This window comes from Equus caballus, chromosome 30, assembly GCF_041296265.1.
Source record: "Equus caballus isolate H_3958 breed thoroughbred chromosome 30, TB-T2T, whole genome shotgun sequence".
NCBI lineage: Eukaryota > Metazoa > Chordata > Mammalia > Perissodactyla > Equidae > Equus > Equus caballus.
This window is the reverse complement of record NC_091713.1, coordinates 24947259-24967493: the sequence shown is the minus strand read 5'-3', so window position 1 is coordinate 24967493 and position 20235 is coordinate 24947259. Positions and strand designations below refer to the sequence as shown.

At 38.9% G+C, this 20235-nt stretch overlaps 1 protein-coding gene across 5 annotated transcripts in view; it reads left to right on the top strand.

Moving 5' to 3' along the window:
- KCTD3 (potassium channel tetramerization domain containing 3) overlaps window positions 1–20235 on the top strand; it is a 49231-nt gene that overhangs the window by 10806 nt on the left and 18190 nt on the right. For 3 of the 5 annotated variants that reach the window (XM_023632666.2, XM_023632665.2, XM_070256043.1), the window contains 6 exons: window positions 1188–1246; window positions 1523–1603; window positions 2569–2709; window positions 3157–3247; window positions 7711–7901; window positions 14397–14512. In XM_023632666.2, the coding sequence (XP_023488434.1) occupies window positions 1188–1246; window positions 1523–1603; window positions 2569–2709; window positions 3157–3247; window positions 7711–7901; window positions 14397–14512 (679 nt within the window). Of the gene's footprint in view, window positions 1–1187; window positions 1247–1450; window positions 1604–2568; window positions 2710–3156; window positions 3248–7710; window positions 7902–14396; window positions 14513–20235 lie in introns of all 5 variants that reach the window. The other 2 variants (XM_023632667.2, XM_014738076.3) reach the window with 1 other exon arrangement.

Below are 20235 nucleotides of genomic sequence, written 5' to 3'. Positions count from 1 at the left end.
ATAGATGAATGGTTAAAGAAGGTGCAGTGTGTGTATATGTGTGTCTGTATATATAGTGAAATATTACTCGGCCATAAAAAAGAATGAAATCTTGCTATTTGCGACAACATGGATGGACCTTGCAGGTATTGTGCTAAGTGAAATAAGTCAGACAGAGAAAGTCAAATACTGGATGATTTCACTTATATGTGGGATCTAAAAAACAAAACAAGCAAACTCATAGGTACAAAGAACAAACTTGTGGTTGCCATAGGAGAGGGGAGTAGAGGGATGAGCGAAATAGGTGAGGGGATTAAGAGGTACAAACTTTATTGGGGCCAGCCCGGTGGCATAGTAGTTACGTTCATGTGCTCCGCTTTGGTGGCCCAGGGTTCGCAGGTTTGGATTCTGGGCCTGGACCTACACACTACTCATCAAACCATGCTATGGTGGCATTCCACATAAAATAAGAGGAAGATTGGCATAGATGTTAGTTCAGCGACAGTCTTCCTCAAGCAAAAAGGAAGATTGGTGACAGATGTTAGCTCAGGGCCGATCTTCGTCACCAAAAAAAAAAGAGGTACAAACTTTCAGTTATAAAATAAATCATGAGGGTATAATATACATCATGGGGAATATAGTCAATAATATTGTAATAACTGTATGGTGACACATGGTTACTAGACTTATTGTGGTGATCACTCCATAAAGTATATAAATGTTGAATCACTATGTTGTCTACCTGAAACTAATATAATATTGTATATCGACTGTACTTCAGTAAAAAAAAAAAGTAGTTGATCATGTTTGCAGGGAGCTTACAGTGTAATTGGGGAAGTTAAAATGTGTGTAGAAATAATTATGATAAAATGTTAAAAGCGGTTAATGCCGTGTAAGAACAATTTCCAATCCTGTTTGCCTTGTTAGATGCTTCTTGATAATTTACTTGTACTAACCCTATAAAGCCCTAATCTTGCATTTAGTCACCCAATTCATTTATGCATGAATAATTTTTAAATAGGAAAATACTTTGTTGGTGTGCAGTTTTTTAGTTTAGACTTTTTCAAATGATTAAGGATCTTAGGAGAAAAGTAAGTTTTAAAGCTGCATGGTCTTGTTTCACAAAAAGAACTGAGTGCTTTTGCTTCAGGTGATCATCCAAGTTGCCATTGGTAGAGGATTTACATCATTTGTTTCTTTCTTTGTAGGGGAGTGAGTATTAATGTTCTCAGGCATGAAGCAGAATTTTATGGAATCACTCCATTAGGTATGTGTTCTCCAAATATTTTCTGTTTATGGTTTTACCCTTTGTGCACTAAACTTGCCCAAATGAAATATGGTTTATACCAGGTCCTAATTTTTGGTAGACTAGTTCAGTGCTTACTTTTTGTGGATTTTCATAGTAAAAAGATATTGTCAACCGATTTAACTTAAACATTTTCCTTTTTTTTTCCTTATCCTTTTTAACTAGAGAAAATAAAAGTGGAGTACTATTTTTCTGTTTGCATGTACTCTTGACCAGTTTGCTTTGAAATGTTTTTAGTAAGAAGGCTGCTCTTATGTGAGGAATTGGAGCGCTCATCTTGTGGGAGTGTCCTTTTTCACGGTTACTTGCCTCCACCAGGTACTTCTGCTTTATTTATTTAGTCTTTTTAAAAATTCTTTTTATCATTAAGCAAGTATATACAAATAAGCATTAAGCAAATATGTTTATACAAATGTATAAATAGGAAGAAGGAAAATCTGTCCCTTAATTATTGAGTCTCATTTATAAATCTACTAGAAAGCTCACAACTTTAGTTTTAATAGAAGTTAAGTCATACTATGTTAGACCGGGGATGCGCCAGACTTTTTCTCTAACGGTCGGATAGGCTTGTGAGCTAGATCTCTGTGGCAGCTACTCGCCTCTGCCATACACAGTGCAGAAATGAATGGATGCGACCATGCCCCATCCAAGTTTATTTACACAAACAGCCCTCAGGCTGGGTTTGGCCAAGGCCCATCCTTTGCCAACCCCCGTGTTAGAGCTCTGGTTGTCGGGCTCCTTTTTGTAGGATCCCAGGAGATGGCAGAGAAGGTCAGCGTACAGGACAGAGGCAGTGAGGTGCGTGTCAGCTCTGCCCCACCTTGGTTAGTTAGAAGAGTTCTGCTCTTAGCTGTGTTGCAGTGGGCTTCCGAGTAAGATTTCCTTCCAGAAAAGACTCCCTGCCAAGTAAAAGACGTTTGAAAGTAGGGAGTGCGTCATCTTTAAAGCAGTTTGTTAGTACATAGTACCTTACACCTAGGAACCGTACCTGAAATAGACTGCTGACCACAGACTGAATGAGTTAATGATTGAGTTCACTAACCTAGAGCTAGGTGAAAAGGCAGTATAATATGATAAGTCTTGTAAAGAATTTTACTGTTTTTTCACTTTCATTTTGTTGTTTTTTTATGGTAATTAAATTATTTGCAATAAATTGCTATATTGGAAAATATATTTCAGCCATAATGAAATTTACGTTTTTATGTTTCTTTGTTACCATGTGAAAGTTTGAATTTTTGGTAGGCAAACTTAGAAATAAATGTCTCTTCTTATTTCCTTTATAGGTATTCCTAGTCGTAAAATAAACAACACAGCTAGAGCCCCTGCTGATTCTAGGAATGGACTAAGTTCTACAGAAGGTGAAGCTCGGGGAAATGGTACCCAGCCTGTTCTCTCCGGAACTGGAGAGGAGACTGTTAGGCTAGGTAAGCAAAGATTACCTAAATAGAAAAAGAAAAGTACCTGTGTTTATTGTTCTAGGTGATGTTGAGTAATTATTTTTAAAGACGTAATTTTTACCTCCTCTCTCTTTTTAATTCACATTTATCATTTGTATCTTAAAGACTCATTTAAGAAATGATTTTTATTTAAAAAGTATGTGATCTTCTGTTTGCTCTAAATCTTCAGAATCAAGATTGGCAAACTTTCTATGTAAAGAGCTGGATGGTAAATATCGTAGGCTTTGTCACCGCCACTCAGCCCTGCTGTTGTAGCATGAGAGCAGCCACGGACAGTGTGAAAACAAATGTGCATGGCTGTGTTCCACTAAAGCTTTATTTGTCAGACAGGTAGAGGACTGGAATTGGCCCGTGGGCCATTGTTTGCTATCTCTTGCTTTAGAATGTAAACTATTCTTTTTCTGAAATCAACAGGATTTCCTGTGGATCCACGAAAGGTGCTAATAGTAGCCGGCCATCACAACTGGATTGTAGCTGCGTATGCCCATTTTGCTGTGTGTTATAGGTACTGTATCGTTAATAATGTTTGCTTTTTATTTGAAGGGCTAGTTTTTAAAAATTATGATTTTATATTTATAGATTGAAGAGCTGTTTCTTTTAGTTATCAAGTTTTTTCCCTGCATATTTACCTCCTTCTGTATCTCCTGATTAGATTTAGTTTGCTTTTATTTTCACTCCTAACTTGGTAAATATTGCTGATAGCCTTAATCTGTCTTAAATATTTCCCAGGCAATATGAACTGTGATGTGACAGATATCTTGAAGTTACTCCTTCTTGCTTCTTACAGCCAGCTTCTGAGTCATTTCACTATTGTGTTAAAATGACTAGGCAGGATTATTAACGTGAGCCTCGTGATTTTCTCTCTGTAATGTTTCAGTCTTTTGTCCTCCGTAGTAGCGAAGAGTAAGACTCTGCTTTGGTCATGACCACCACATGGTTACGAGTGAGATAGTGAAGCAGGACAGTTGTGGACAGAGGTGACGTAGTGTACCATCTGTAGTGTGTGAGACTGGCACAGACAGAGTTTGGTTTTACTAACTCTTGCATTCTCGGAAACTATAAGGGAATGAGGAAGAGTGTGGACCAGCGAGTTTTTTAAAGTGGGGAAAGGGTAGGATTCTTACTTCACAGTCCTTATTGCAGTGAGAAGTGTTGATGGCAGTGGTGTCGAAGCACAAAAACGGTTGGGAGATGCTAGTTTAGACTGTGGTCCCATTTAATAATCGCTGAAAAACCAAAGGATATAGAAATATTTTGTCACCATTGAGTTTAGTGAAGGAAAAATAGCCACAATAGATTAAAAATACTTAAAGTGTCTTCAAAAGTTTACAGGTATATTTTAAAGAATCCCAGGTGTATTTTTTAAAAATTTCAGTTGATGATAGATTTGCTATAGGTAGAAAAAGTCTTTTATATCAATTGTCTCCACTGTATATTTTCATTACAGTAGAGATTTCAATGCAGACTTTCCATTTTGAGAGGATTCTGTGTATTTTTTACTTTAATTATTGAATAATATGAAAGTGATTTTTTAGATAATTTCTTTTGCGGATGACTTTTATTTGAAGCAAGACTGATTTGAAGAAAGGAATTTTTTTAAGAGAGTTGTTTTGAGGGGCTGGCCCTATGGCCAAGTGGTTAAGTTCGCATGCTCTGCTGTAGGCGGCCCAGTGTTTCGTCAGTTTGAATCCTGAGCGTGGACATGGCACTGCTCATCAAAGCATGCTGAGGTGACATCCCACATGCCACAACTAGAAGGACCCACAACTAAATATACAACAATGTACCGGGGGGCTTTGGGGAGAAAAAGGGAAAAAATAAAATCTGAAAAAAAAAAAGAGTTTTGAACTTACCATCTTGTGGATCTAAATTGAGAAAACTTGTTGTTGTTTAAATATTGCACAATTTTTATTGATAAAGGATTCCAGAGGAGTTGTGAAACAATTCTGGTAAGTTATCCAGGTGTAATAGCATAATTTATCTTTGTTATTGCACAATAGTGCTAAAGATTTCTGTTTGCCAGTCAGAGACATGCAGTTTTACACAAAACTTCATTGAGTGACAAATATAAGAAGGATGATGCTGTTAGATTTTCCATTCTTTGTGTTTGCTTTTGACTATGACCTTTCTTTTCTTCCACTGAGTATCAGTGATGTCAGAGCAATATGCCCATGCAGAGTGACAAGGGAAGAGAATTGAGGACATACTTGATTTCCTCATAGACAGTTAAATCATTCAAAACAATGGCAATAAAACTTCAAAATAAAGGAAAATATTCAAATTAAAGAGTGTGTTCTTTCATACAAATTGTCTTTCCACAGCTTTTTATATCAATAAATTTAAAATCTTAAAAAAAATGAGAGAGTAGTATAGTGAACCCCTGTATATTCTTCACCTTGATTTACTGATTGTCTGTATCATTAGACTTTACTCGTATTTCTTTTCTTGCTGAGTGTATGACAGTGTTACTTGTATTCACAAAGAAGAGTTATGTAAATTGCTGCCCTCTTGGAGCTTATGGCCCACTTTAGATCTTTAATCCATGTGGGATTCACTTTTTGTATGAGCTGTGAGATTTAGGGATCTTTTATTTTCTTCCAGGTGGGTTGGTAATTAGATGTTTTGATTATTTGTTACTTAAATCATCCTTTCACACTTAATTTGAAAGTTCCTTTATCTTGCTTTATATATATATATCCACTATGTATACCTGGATCTAATTTTAGACTCTCTCATGTTCTTCTGACTTGTCTATTTCCGTACATTTGAGGTAGAGAATGCTTATTGTAAGTTTCGGAAGCTCGTAGGGCATGTTCCCTCTACTACACTTCTTTGAGATCTTAATTTGGACTCAAACCGCGTTCTTTGCGTTGCCGTGCCGACTCCAAGTGTTGGTTCACTAGGGCAGTAAGGAGATGAGGGCTGGACTGTGAGTTCTCACATTTCACGTTTTATAGTTTGTATTGCTTGCACGGAAAATTAGAGAGCAGAGATGTGTTTCTTTCTTCTTTGTACTTAATTTTAATTTAAAAAACGGGAGTACATTTACGTATCTTCTTGAGTTAAATCCTGTAATTGATATAATCGCTCTCATATATGCTGTCCTGATTCTTGTAGTGTTTTTTGGCATTCTTTATAATAACCTCATTTTTATAGAGAAAAATAACTCAGAAATGTGATCTCTGTAAAAGATTAGATCACATGTAGTTTTACTATTTATAGTCCTAAATTAATGATTGCAAGATCACAGCATTCACCTCGTTCAATCAGTTCACCGTCTCCTCCTTGAATACTGTTAGGAACCTAGCACGTCTGCATCCAGATAGCAGCCTGTTGCCATTATTCCTGAAGTGCTGGCAATCCCTACTTTGTGCCCCATCTGACAGTTCCTAAGAGCATCTATATTTCATTTCTTAATATCAGTTTTTAGAGTTTAATAGGTAATTACTTCCACCCGTTTATCTTAACACATGAATTCCATCTGGTGGCTGAATAGGGTAATTACAGATCATAGTCTTAGGAAAAACTAATTTTTCTATGTATTGCTTTGAAGTTTCTAATTAAAGACATCATTAATTCTTGAAATTAAGAAGACTGTGTATTTTTGTCAATTATAGTTGTATTACTTTAGCTACATTTTTAAACAAAAATGAAACTAAAGTGATTTCATTTAGTTCCTTAGGTGACCATGATTTATGAATACCTAGTACAGTAGTACCCAGACAGTATGTAAAAGAGCACTTGTTTCCTTCATGTTGTTTATTCTCTTTAGGTGAGGCAAAGAGAAGCTTCACATTTTTGTTTGGATCATTTGTTTAGTGTGATCTTTTTTTTTTTAGATTTTATTTTTTCCTTTTTCTCCCCAAAGCCTCCTGGGTACATAGTTGTATATTCTTCGTTGTGGGTTCTTCTGGTTGTGGCATGTGGGACGCTGCCTCAGCGTGGTTTGATGAGCAGTGCCGTGTCCGCGCCCAGGATTCGAACCAACGAAACACTGGGCCACCTGCAGCGGAGCATGCGAACTTAACCACTCAGCCACGGGGCCAGCCGCCTGTTTAGTGTGATTTTAAAAATAGATATTCCATAGTTAAAGTTCTGGTCATTCATTGTTATGATTGCACAACTGTGTAGGTTCTAAATGTGTGCAGCCTTGTTATGTAGTAACACAGAAAACATGTCTGAAAGACTAAATTCATATAGGGCAGAAAAAAATTATTGAAGATTTGCAAGTATGTTTATTAGAAATTATGTATTAAAGAATGCATTTATATTCAGTCAGCTGCAAATCTGAACCTGGGTAAGCCTTTATGTATGGGGCATGGATAGGCTCCCATGACTTTTCATTTAGACTGGAACCTTTAAAAAAATCCAGTCCTCAAAGAAGGGTTTCCAAGCCTCACATTTTCTGCGTTTGATCCTGCCCAGGTGTTGGAGGACATATGTTTGACCAGGTCACGCCCTTCTCTTAGTGTGCCTGTGGAGACTCTCAGTTGAAGTACCAAAAAACCGATAGATTGAGTGCATATAGTTAATAATATAGCTGAATAACTTGATTAGTAACTGGGAGGAATAATAATCCAAAAATCTGATTTTTGTTCACTCTTCCTACCTAGATAATGACAGTAGCACTTTTTTGTGGAGAAAAGTGAAAGATCTAACCTTTTTTTTTTTTAAAGTTGTTAATTTTTTTTTTACAATTTGGAGGGCTTTCCTAAATTGTTCTTTGGGGAAATATAGAACTCTAGTCTGCAGGCTCTTTTTAAGTACCTTATAGTCCCGGGCTTATAAATATAAGATATCTTGGGAATAATATTCTGCATTTCTAGATGATATATATCAATAGAATGTTATATTTAACATAAAGATAGATAGGTAGCTGTGATTAATATTTTTTTGGGTACATTCATTTGTATTCTGTTTGCTTAATTGCTGCTAAGTTTACTTTATGTTTGTGTTCTTACTTAACAGAATCAAAGAATCTTCAGGATGGCAGCAAGTGTTTACCAGCCCGTATTTGGATTGGACTATTGAACGAGTAGCTTTAAATGCAAAAGTGGTCGGAGGTCCACATGGAGATAAAGACAAGATGGTTGCTGTTGCCTCAGAGAGTAGCATCATCTTATGGAGTGTTCAAGATGGGGGAAGTGGAAGTGAAATTGGTAGGAACAATTTTGTATATGCTGCATTTTGCTGGTATATCTATTATTCTGAAGTTGAAGTTTAACAGGGATTGCTCATAAATGTCAAAACTAACCTGGGCTGTTAGGTTAGCTGGAGCTGCCACATCTTCTTCCCAGGGTCTGGTGATAATAGGACCCCTCAGTGGGAGAGGAATGATTGGGTAAAGAGGGAAAAATCAGTGTTTCAGGAGAGAGGGAAGAGTGTCCACCAGCTTCTCCAGCCGAAACCTGGCTGCTCCATGAGAATGTTGCTTTTCCTGAAACACATTCAGTGCTGGCTGCTTTCTCTCCATCCCTCTCATGACTCTGCGCCTAAAGATGGGGTAAATAACTTGCTCATTCCTCCTCATTGCTGCTTGTTGACCAGAAATTCTCAACTTTTTGGTCTCAGAACCCCTTTATACCCTTAAAATGGCATTCACAACCGTTAAGAGATTTTGTCTGTGTAGGTTATATCTACTGATATTTACCATAATAGGAATTAAAACTGAAGTGTTTATAAACATTTATTAGTTAATCTAAAAATAGCAATAAGAAACCCATTGCATGGTAACATGAATAGCATTTTTAGTGAAAAATAACTCTATTTTCCAAAAATTATTGTGAGATCCTTCACTAAGTACAGTCATGCATCACAGGGATATGTTCTGAGAGATGCCTTGTTAGGCAGTTTTGTTGTGTGAACATCTTAGAGTGTAATTACACAAACCTAGATGGTGTAGCTTACTACACACCTAGGCTCTATGGTATTGATCTTATGGGACCACCGTTGTATATACTGTCCGTCATTAACTGAAACATTGTTAGGTGGCGCTTGACTGTATAAGAAAAATATATTAAAAATAAATTTATTTTAGAATAAAATATTTTAAACCATTTTAGGTAAAAATTTTAGAATTTGAAAGGTTTTCAGAATATTTTTAAAACTAACATTGCAAAGCACAGAAAAGGGTACTTATTTCTTCTTGTGTTTCTTTGTAGGTGCAAGGAAAATGTAGATTTCAAAATAATAACTTACTGGACAATAATGAAGTTAGAGATTATATGACAGATATAATTGAAGATAGCTAGTAAGGAACATAGTGGAGGTATTTTAGAACAAACTAAGTCAACCTTGGCAGACTTACCCTAAACCTTCCACTGTAGACAATGCTAGAAAACATAAGACTACATAACGTAGATTCCGTTAGTTGTCATAATGATGACCCCATCACATGCTGTGTAGGCTCTGGAAAACTCTTCTGTATGCTCTTAACATAATGAGAGTAAAAAAGGTAAATAATGCTTTAATATTACCATGAAAATGGTCTTGACCTCTCAGACTTCTGAAAAGGGTCTCAGACGCCCATGGGAATTCCCAGACCATGCTTTGAGAATCATTTTTCTAGACCATTTTCCTTCCCTTCTCTCCCAACCTCTGCCCCCCTCCCCTCCACCCCCCCAGCCGCCCCATTTTGAATCTCATACCCTCTGGATTTGTACTTGATGTAGTCTTCAGCTGCCCTCTGGGTCACTGTCTTTCATTCCTTTGAAGTGACTAGCTCTAGTTCCCCAACTCAACAATTTTTTATCTCCACTGGGGTCTTCACTTCTCATTTCCCTTTCATCAGGCTTGGATTCTCTCATTACAAGTACTCTAGCATAGAGCCTCGGTGCTCTTGCAGCTCTCCCTTTGCCTTACTCACTTGGAGAAACCTCAGTCCTGGCCAGATCCACCTTCTCACCTGGATAGCTAAATAAGGCCAGGAAACACACACACACAACAATACTGTCTCAGTTCATGATCTGCTCTCAGTGTGCCTTTAAAAGCTACCCAGAAACCCTATTACACATCTTTGTCAGTTCTGTCACTCTCCTAAATGACTGTCTCATAACGTTTTTTCTTCCTTGAACCTCCAATACCATCTTATTCTCATTGAGAAAACAGAGAAAATCAGAAGAGACTTTTCCTTAGTTTCTGCCATCATATCTGCCGGTCTGTGTGTATCTGTGCTCATATACTCTATTGTCCCTTTTGTTACTGTGTTTAAACTGTCTCTGCTCTTATCTAAGGCCCACTCTTTATATCCAGTTGTGTACTAGATCTTACTTCCTTTCACCTACTCAAGACATCGCTCCAGCCGTTGTTCCCTCTCTCCTACATCATAAAAACTGCCCACTCTGTTGGATTGTTTCCATCAGCATACGACCATGCTGTAATTCTGCCTTAAGAGAACCAACAAAAACTATCCTACATTCTCTTCCAGTTTTTCCTCCGTTTTTCTGTTCCTCTTAAAGCAAGAGAGAATAGTTACCTGATCTTGTTTCTATGTTGTCCTGTTCTGTTCTCTCTATAAGTTGCTCTAATCATGCTTTGTCCCCCAATGACTCCATAAGACTGCTGCTGTTAATGTTATTCATGGTGTGTACTCTGCTAAGTCCTATGATCAGTGCATAGCCTTCATCTAAGTAGAAGTCTTCTGTGGCCGTGTTTTCTTTTTTTTTTTTTTTAAAGATTTTATTTTTTCCTTTTTCTCCCCAAAGCCCCCCCCCCGGTACATAGTTGTGTATTCTTCGTTGTGGGTTCTTCTAGTTGTGGCATGTGGGACGCTGCCTCAGCGTGGTCTGATGAGCAGTGCCATGTCCGCGCCCAGGATTCGAACCAACGAAACACTGGGCCGCCTGCAGCGGAGCGCGCAAACTTAACCACTCGGCCACGGGGCCAGCCCCATGTGGCCATGTTTTCTTAAGGTGAATACTCAAGTGTGAAATTTCTAGGTCATCTCATGTTTTTATTTTGGGTCGTATTTTCCTGCTTCACAGGTCTAGAAAGTTCTGATTACATATATGCTGAACATGTGCATGATACATTATGTAGAGGGTGTGGATTATATTGTCTTCCTTTGGAAGATAGGAGTTTATTCTGGCAGGCAATTAAGTTACTGGGGATTCTTCTTGATCCTGCTCGGCTTGTTTTTATGCTTTGTTGAGGATAGATAGCCTCCTTCAGTTTGCTTTTTATTTTAGGGCTTGGCTCCTACTCAAGGGTGTGGCCCTTATTCCTAAAGCGGTGCCTTTGAGGAGATAACTGGATGCCTGTGGTGCTCAGCAAGGGCTCTCCACTCTTACTGAGCCAGAACTACTGCACCTGCCTGCATGTGCCCTCTGGTATCTCCCCTCAGCTCACTTCTCTGCAGCCCCTCTCTCTTATTCCTTGGGGATTCTCTCCCTGTCCAGCTACAGTCTCACTTCAGCCAAGGCGTAGGGACCACCCCCGTGCACCTTTGTGCTGTCCCCACCCCACCCTGGTGCACGCAGCTCCCTGCTTTCTTAGAACGTGCCCACAAATTCCAGCCACCTCAGCAGTTCTGGACTTAGAACTCAGCCTCTGCAGCTCGGGGAGGAGGCTTGAGTTTCAGCACCCTGTGGTCTGGCCAGGAGAGTTCCCCTGACGCAGAAATTCAGGGTGGACGTGGGGCATATCTGCTGGATTTCCTGTCTTTCAAGTCTTCTGCTGCCTGTTGTCTAGGGCCTAAAAACAGTTGCTTCGTGTATTTTGGCCAGTTTTATATTGTTTTACAGCGAGGAATAATCTGATGCCGTTAATTCCATCATGACTGGCAGTGGAAGTCCTCCCTGACAACTTTAGAAAAAAATTTTTAACATTAAAATTTTGCAATTATAATATTCTAATAATAATACAGAGAAGGAATCAGTTGTGATTTCTTTTTTCTTTTTTCCTAATTGCTACTTGTAACATACAACTAAGTGAAGGAGATTTTATGCCTTGCTTTGTTTTCAAAAGCTAATGTGGTTGGGCGCTATGTTAGGAGATAGTACATGGTAATTTGTTCGCGCCCTGTCAAAGAAATCATTTGTTGTTACAAATGTTCTTCACAACTTGACAGCACCATCCAAAGAAAATTGTTAGGTCTGGTATATCCATGATAGAGCTCTCCCAGAGGCTGGTCACCCTTCATCATAACTTATGTAAGACAGTGCTCCTGGGTTGCTGCTATAAGCAATGTTTTGCCGAGAGGGTCCCTTAAGACAGCAACTTGTCATTACTTATACTCTTGTCTTCCCTGTGCATAGTGGTCAGGGTTGTTGAGCCTGAGCAGGAGTGACACTTTAAATTTCTTAAGATCGTTCGGAATGTCTTCCTTGATTTCCCAGAACCTCATCCTTCTCTGGAGTAATCGATGTTAGTTGATTTTCTCGTTTTTATTTCTACCTTTCACATAGCCCATAGTACTGAAAGAGTTAGCTTCTCATGTTCTGAAAAATGTTTGGCAGCAAAATTAAAGTACTATTACATAAAAATTTCTAAAATTATGTGTGAAATGATGGCTTTCTGCTTTGAAATGGCAAATTTATTTCTCAACCAATTCTGGTCAGAGAGCTTAGCTTTTATATGTAATGTGTTTTATTTTGGTCTGGTCATTTTGGTTGATAAGATTGGCTGAAATGGTGCATTCATGTGTATAAATAAGTGTTAATACATACAAATTAAAATGTATATATAGAAGACATTCCTAGCAATACTTACCAGGTCTGGAACAAAAGTTCAGTGTATATCATTTTTCTTCCTGCTAGATACCTGGCTTTTTCAAGCTTGGTTAAGAATTTTCAAGGTGTTATTTATTGCCACTGGTCTTGTCTTTATGTAGTAGAGTTCTGAACATAAAGAGAAATACCCTGCACTAGTGTAAGATTCAAAAGAAATCAATTATCTTTTCTGGCTTCTGCTTTTAATATGTGCTGGAATTGCATTTAATTGGTTTGTTTCTTCCCATGAGTTCTTGAAGCTCTTATGCATCTTTGTTTTTCTCAGCTGGATGCTGAGAAAATTGTTTATGTTGTCACATAATAAGTACTTTTTTAAAAAATAAATAAACTGTTGCTTAAACAGCTAAAGATCCACATAACATAATATAGTAGAGGTGAGCCTTTTTCCCTAACATTGTTAGGTAAAAAGATATTTCTCATAAGGTGCTTTTTCAAATATTTAAGATAATATTATGTAAGTGTCAGAATTGGATTATAGCATTTTTAAGGTGAAAGTGAGCATTAGACATTTGGCTTGGACCCTGTTTTTTGGATGAGGTAAGTAAGAACCAGAAAGGGGCCAGAGAAAAGTGCTCCCAGGGCCAGGATTCCAGCTCATATTCTCTTGACTGTTGCAACAGTGGGCACTCTGCTCAAGAGGGACCGCTATGTAGGGCCATAGCTGCCACACCACGATGAGCCTAGAGTTGTCTGCTTTCTGCCGTCTTGGCTCTTCCATTATTAATGCAGGGTATTTGCTCCTTACAGCCTCCCTTGCCTACATCCCTCTGCCCTTTTCTCAGATTCCCTGGGCTTGCTGATTTCCCCAGATTTGGTGAACTCTTACTCACCTTTAAAAAAATCCAAGTCAGCGCCCAGCTCCTTGGCTGAGTGGATGAGTTCACGCGCTCCGCTGTGGCGGCCCAGGGTTAGGATCCTGGGTGCGGACATGGCACTGCTCGTCAGGCCATGTTGAGGCGGCATCCCACATCCCACAACGAGAAGGACCTGCAACTAAGATACGCAACTATGTACAGGGGGGGTTTGGGGAGATCAAGCAGAAAAAAAAACATTGGCAACAGTTGTTAGCCCAGGTGCCAATCTTTAAAAAAAAGAAAATCCAAGTCAGATGACTGCTTTCCTAAGAAATATTCTCAGACTCCTTTTTGTAGCTAACCCCCTTTTCCCTCCTTTGGATATTACTGCACCCTGTGTATCCTTCCGTTACTGTTGCATTGTATTGATTGTTTGCATTTCTTTCTCTTCTAAATCGTAAGTTCCTAGTAATATCCTGTCTTCCCATGTTTTTGAATCCAACTGCCTACTGTAGTGCCTTTTGAATGAATTAAATTGAGATCCACAATGCTAGGAAATGCGGGGTTTTAAAATAAGTTCTGAGTAAAGGCGTGAATATTTATTTGGGGTATAGTATGACTTCTTACTGCTTTTTTTCCCTTCTTTTTTGCCTGTGTCCATATTTTTAGACACATTCTGGATAGTTGAGGTTACCAAGTCAGTCTTCAGATCAGTGATTCCCAAATGTCCAGTCCATGAGCAAACTGTAGCTAAACCTCCTGTAGATTTTGTAAAAATGTAGTGGGTTTTCCGATTTATCAGGTCTGGCATGAATCCCAGGATCCTTTTTACTTTATTCTGTTCACTGTCAATACTCAGTTATTTTGGTGACCAGCTAGGTGTGCGAACACAGCTCAGATAACGGGGTCCTATCAGTGTGGGGCTGCCTGGGGCACACTTATCTGCACTAGGAGTTGCGTAAGCTGCCTAAGAGCTGATGAGTTTATTTTTGGTCCCCAAAGTGTCAGCACGTAATTTGTAGACATGAGAATAGGTTTAAATTACTCACCTGTAAGATGTTTTTAATCTGGGTTTTGATTAATTCTAAAGATGGTGACTGACTAACCTCTTTATTTTTTATTACCATTTAAGGAGTGTTCAGCCTTGGCGTTCCAGTCGATGCTCTCTTCTTTATTGGTAACCAGTTGGTGGCCACGAGTCATACAGGGAAAGTGGGGGTGTGGAATGCTGTCACTCAGCACTGGCAGGTTAGTTTTAACTAAAGCTCGTTACAGAAATAACAGTACTTCTGAAACTCATGCTGTTGATGCATCTGCTTTATTCTTAGGGAATTCATATTTTTCCTATTTTGGGTATACAGAATATTGAATGTATTTAGTGGTAGATTTGCTTCTAGATACGGATTTGACTGTTTTCAAGAATTTTAAGTTACTTTGCAAAATGAGTGGGTTTTTAAACTGATTTGACTTTCCTTCATTTCCTTGAAATGTTTTAAATTCTGTGCATTGGAATAGTGGTCCAGGCAAACTTCAGTTCCTGAATGGAAGCATAGATCTGTGCGAAAACACAAAGCCTGTTCAGAGAAGATAGCAAGCTCAATGATCTCGAGTACTTGAGAAGAACGAGAAGGAGATAAGACTAAAAAAAGGTTAATACCTGATTCTGAAGGAGTGAGGAAGAGTTACAATACTTTATGCAGAGAGTGACACCATCAGATCCATGTTTTGGAAAGAGAACAGTAGTAGCTCGTATGAAAGGTAGGCTGAGATCGTGGGTAATCCTGCAGAAGACACAGAGATTCAACTAGGGACAGGGGTGGAAGAGATGACCAAGATGAGACTGTTTGAAGAACATTTCATAAGCTTTCCTAAAAAACAAGATTGGCATCTGATTAGGTGTGGAAATTAAGGAAGGAAAGAGAGAGATATATATTTCTAGTTTTGGATTTCTAGTTTTAACAATAGAGTGGCTAGTAATATTTTGAGTTGATAAGGAATGTAGGAAGAGAAGCAGATATGCTGGTGGATAGTATAATGAAAAATTAGATTGATAAATATGTTTATTTTGAGATTCCTATGGGCATCCAAGTACAGGTTATATTTGGGAGTATCCTTTTGGAATTTAGGAAAGAAAGGGCTAGAAAAAACTATTTGGAAACCACACTTCTGTGATAATTGAAAAATAAGAATTGATGAGCATTTTCATTGAGAGAGTCTATACAGAGAAAGAAAAGCCAAAATTAAAACCCTGGGAAACATTAGCATCTAAGGGGACAAGATAGGAATCCAAGAGCCATAGGGACACGTGTTACGTGATTGAGAGGTGACATTGGTTTGGGCAGTAGGATGTCATCTGCAAATGTAAGTTAATTAGGTTTTGGCTGGGGGGCTAGGGGAAGCCAGATTGCAGGAACTGCAGCATGAAAGATCAAAGATTAGAGACAGCAAACTCAGAATTATCTTGCGAGACGTTTGTTTGTGAAGGAAAGCAGAGAAACAAAGTGATAGTTGAAGGAGCAAGGCTAGATTGAAGAAAAGATGTTCAGTGCTTTATTTTTTATCTAGGATGGGAGAAGCTTGAGCCTGCTTGTAGTCAGAGAGGGGACTTGCCAGAGAAGACATATGGAGATTGAAAGAATGGAGATGATTTTTAGTCCCACAGAACTAAGGAGTGTATGGGATCTAGAACACAGCTGGAGGGGGTCACCCAACAGAGTAGAGACACTTCTTTCTCTGTGACAGAAGACTCAGGAGCACTGAAGAATATCAATTCACTGGAAGAGAAAGACATTGGAAGTTTGTATCAGGGATTGCAGAGATTATAAATCATACATTTGTAGTAGACCTGACAGTTAAGTGAGTTTCTCCATTAGTGCTCAGTACTGGGAATAGGAGCAAAAGAAAAGCAAACGCTATTGGCTTGATTGGGGATTGGAGAGGTAATAAAATGGATGTGACCCACCAAGGGGTGGGACAATGTAAAGATGGCAAAGTAGTTGAAATTGTGAGATCAAGAAGTGAACAAGTGCCAGGTAGACAGAGAAGAATGCAGGGATGTCAAAGAACTAGAGGGAATTTAAACCACACTGATGACTTATAAAGAATGAGCATTGTAGGAAAGAAAAAAAGATTTAAGATTTAGGAGTTGGAGCAGTTCTGAGTGGTGTAACCATTTAAATCATGTTTGAACTGACTTAAAGGTGAGAGTAATTGAAATGGGTCAGAGAACTGTAAGGGTCATCAGTATGGACATTTAGGCGCCTGAATAGTAGTAAAGAATGGGATAAAAGTAAACTGATCCGGGTGCCCACATCCTCGGCAGTGGTGATGAGTTGATCTGGCAGTTATAGTCTGGGCAGATGGTAATTCAATGTCATGACTGAGCTGAGCTTGGGGGGGACCACTCTTGAGATCTTATGGCCCTGAGATACTGGGGAGATGGTGAGAGAATAAATGACTTCCAATGAAAGGGATTACAATCAGGGAAAATTAGATTTCATTTTAGATGAAGACAGAAGTCGTGTTTGCAGGAAAAAACGTTAGCTGGAGCTTCCATATAGGCACAGCACAAAGCGTTACAATAGTTGTCACCATTAAAATGTTGGGCCAGGGAATGTGGGAAAAGGCTGATCTAGGTGGATCTAAAGTTTAGGTAGAGGGAAGTTGATGAGAGGGGTTCTTCAGCTGGTGATATTTCTGTAGAGAGGAATGTGAATTGTAATGATTTATGGAAGGTCTGTTCTTAGGGTTGGATTACTTGGCTAATTATGTCAAGGCTGAGCTTTTAGTGGCTGAGGGAAGCTATGCTATCTGTGCCATCAAGCTGCTAAGGTGAATTTGGATTCTTAAAGGAACATGCTTTATTACCTTGTTTGTTTTTTTACTAACATTTTCAAAACTATGTATAAAAGTTTTCATATCTTCGAGATCCTCAAAACTGTACTAGTGTGCTCAAAGTGGATATTCTTTATTCTTAAGCTTTTAGTCCCATATAAAACCTGATGCTTCTTGTTTGGTAGATGCATGAATTGAAAACCGTATCTGACAAAGTAGGTTGTTACTACGTTTCAGGAAGACCTCGGGAAAGTTGAGCGTTCATGCGGCAACTTATCAAGCAGCTAGATGAGTGTCTTTGTTGTGCAGCGCAGAGGAGTCTGTAATGAAATCTCAGTGTCTGATGTGCAAATCTCAGCAGACAGTGTGACCCGAGGCTGACTCCTCCCACTGCTGGGATGCTGCTGCTCGAGTGGGTTCTTCTGTGGCCTTCAGCAGCAGTTCTGCCCCTGAATAACACTGAAAGTACACAGGACCACCGTTGTCGTTCTTTGTGTGTGTAATGGAGATTGATTTGAAGTATTTGAGGCAGATGCACGAGAGAGTGTATGCGTTTAAGCCTAAAAGCTGTTGTGAAATTTCGTCGGTGTATCACTTGTTAGGACAGCTTCAATAAAATGTTCGTGAAGATTTTATGAAAGCATTGGATCTGATTTGAGTAAGAAAATAATTACATTTTCAAAGAAATGTTTCACTTTTCTCTCTTTTTTGTTTAACCCTCTCCCCCGCAAAATTACATAAGATTAATAGTAAGGAATTAATTAGTGTCATCAGAAGTTAGCTTAGGTTGAGTTACATGGCAGCATAGCAGCTTCAGGCATTATTTCCCAAGTTGTTTGAATTTAAATTGACTTCTGTTGGAAACACAGATTATACATGTTTCATTCCTAAATCAAAATAGAAAGACACTTTTGGAAGTTAGTCCTGGGAAATGAGGGAAAGTCATCAAATGCAAACCATGGGAATATTTGTCCCCCCAAACTGAAATTAATGGAACAATTAGAAAGCTACGATAGAATAAATTTCTAAAGTTATTAAAGTGATAAAAGAAGGAATAGACTGTAATAAAAGAATAGGACCAGTCTGCAAAGAAGGAAAATGAAATACTAGAAATTAAAAGATCATCGAAAGTTAAAAACAAAGCAAAACTCTTACTTAATGGGTTAAATAGAAGCACTACTGAAAAATCCATGAATTGACAGACACATCTGAGAAAATCAGTCACAATGAAGCAGAGAGAGTGGGATCGAAAATACGAAAAAGAAAGAAAAAGTTTATTTCGTAAAGGAACAGAACGTACTCCATTGTGTTTTAGAAGATAATTGGTAACAATTTTGAAGAACTGAAGAAAGATAGGAATCTGTTGATTAAAGAAATACAGCAGGTATCGACAAGTTAAATAAAATCAAGTTCATACTTACATATATTTTGGTGTAATAAAAGATAAAAATATCAAAAGTGTCCACAGAGTAACAACAGGTGAACTGTAATTAGACTTAAAGCAGACTCCTCATCACCACCAGTAGAAGCCAGAAGACAAATAGGATGTTCACAGATTGCCTGGGAGGATAACTTTCAACCTAGGACTTCACACCCAGCAAAACTACCATTCAGACATGAATGAGAAAGATGTTTGCAGATAATACCTAGAGAACTGTCACTTAGAATCCTCAGTGAGAGGACTATGAAGGAAAGGCCCTCTGATAAGAAGGTTGTTTATACTTTGAAGGGGAAGGAGTGGAATGCAGTAAGCATTATTTGCAAAGACACTGGTAGGTATGTTGGTAAATCTAAACAGTGATTAAAGTAATGGATGAGGGTTAAAACATATTGTTAAAAAAAAAGAAGATTATCCAGTTAGAGATTGTGGTTAAAAGAGTCTAAGGGTGGGGCCGGCCCCATGGCCTAGAGGTTAAGTTCGTGCGCTCTGCTTTGGTGGCCCAGGGTTTCACCAGTTCGGATCCTGGGCACAAACATGGCACAGCTCATCAAGCCATGACACAACCAGAAGGACCTACAACTAGAATATACAACTGTGTACTGGGGGGCTTTGAGAAGAAGAAGAAGAGGAAGAAAAAGAAAAAGATTGGCAACAGTTGTTAGCTCAGGTGCCAATCCTTAAAAAAAAAATCAGAAAGAAAAGAGTCTGGGGGCCTTGTATTGCTTGAGAAGATAGACTGCTTATTTTTAAATTGTAAATTATTAAATTTTACTTGTAGAAATTAATGAAAATCACTGTATGCTGCGTTAGGAGAGAAAATCCCCTTCCATCTTAGATTTGTGACCACTACGACCGAACTGTATATACCAAGGAGTGCGGTTTCTCAGGTTCCTGACGGGAAGGTGCTAGGGTAAAGAAGAGGAGGCCCCAAGATGGCTGACCCCTCGTTACTAGGAGAGAAGACCTCAGCAGTGCTAACTCCTCTGCAACCATACTTATCCTCTCCTTTTTCTTTTCTCCTTGTGTGGAAGGGTGGGCATGAATAGAACAGCAGGACTTGTTCAAGGGTTGCAGAAAAAGAGGTAGAAAGCCTCTACTCCTAGAGCACATCCTCCCGGAGAACAAATGGTAAAAATGTTTATCTTAGATGTGCCTGGGGAAGCTCCAGGCTGCTCCACTCTTTCCTTGAAAAATGGGCCCGAGGGAGCAGCATCTCATGGCTCTATCTGCCCCCATCCTCCTATTGTGAAGATTCTGGGGTAGGAGTGGAAGCTGTTTCCGAAGTGCTGGCGCTAAAAGAAATGACATTGGTGTGAGAAGATTGGTCAGCGGGTGTGAAGCAGCCTTCCCTGCCTTCTCCAGGCATCTTTACTCCTGTTGCTGAAAAGTTCTCAGTGTTGACCTGCTACAAAGCTTGTTGACTCTGATGAAACAGAAGCCTGACCTGGGCTTAGGGGGTGGTAAGGGCGTGGTAATCGAGACTGCAGACATATTTCTAGCGTAACCCACACCGTGCATGACAGCAGGGCATGCACACAGAAATTAGGGTCATGTACATGGATGGCTTATAGGAAACATTATTTCCAAGCTTTAGCTCCTTTTTAAATTTGTTTTTTTAGTTAGAATGGACCTGGGTTCTGTGCTCTTATACTTGCTATTCTGTCAGACTTGCCCCTTCCCTTTCCTCTACCTGAGT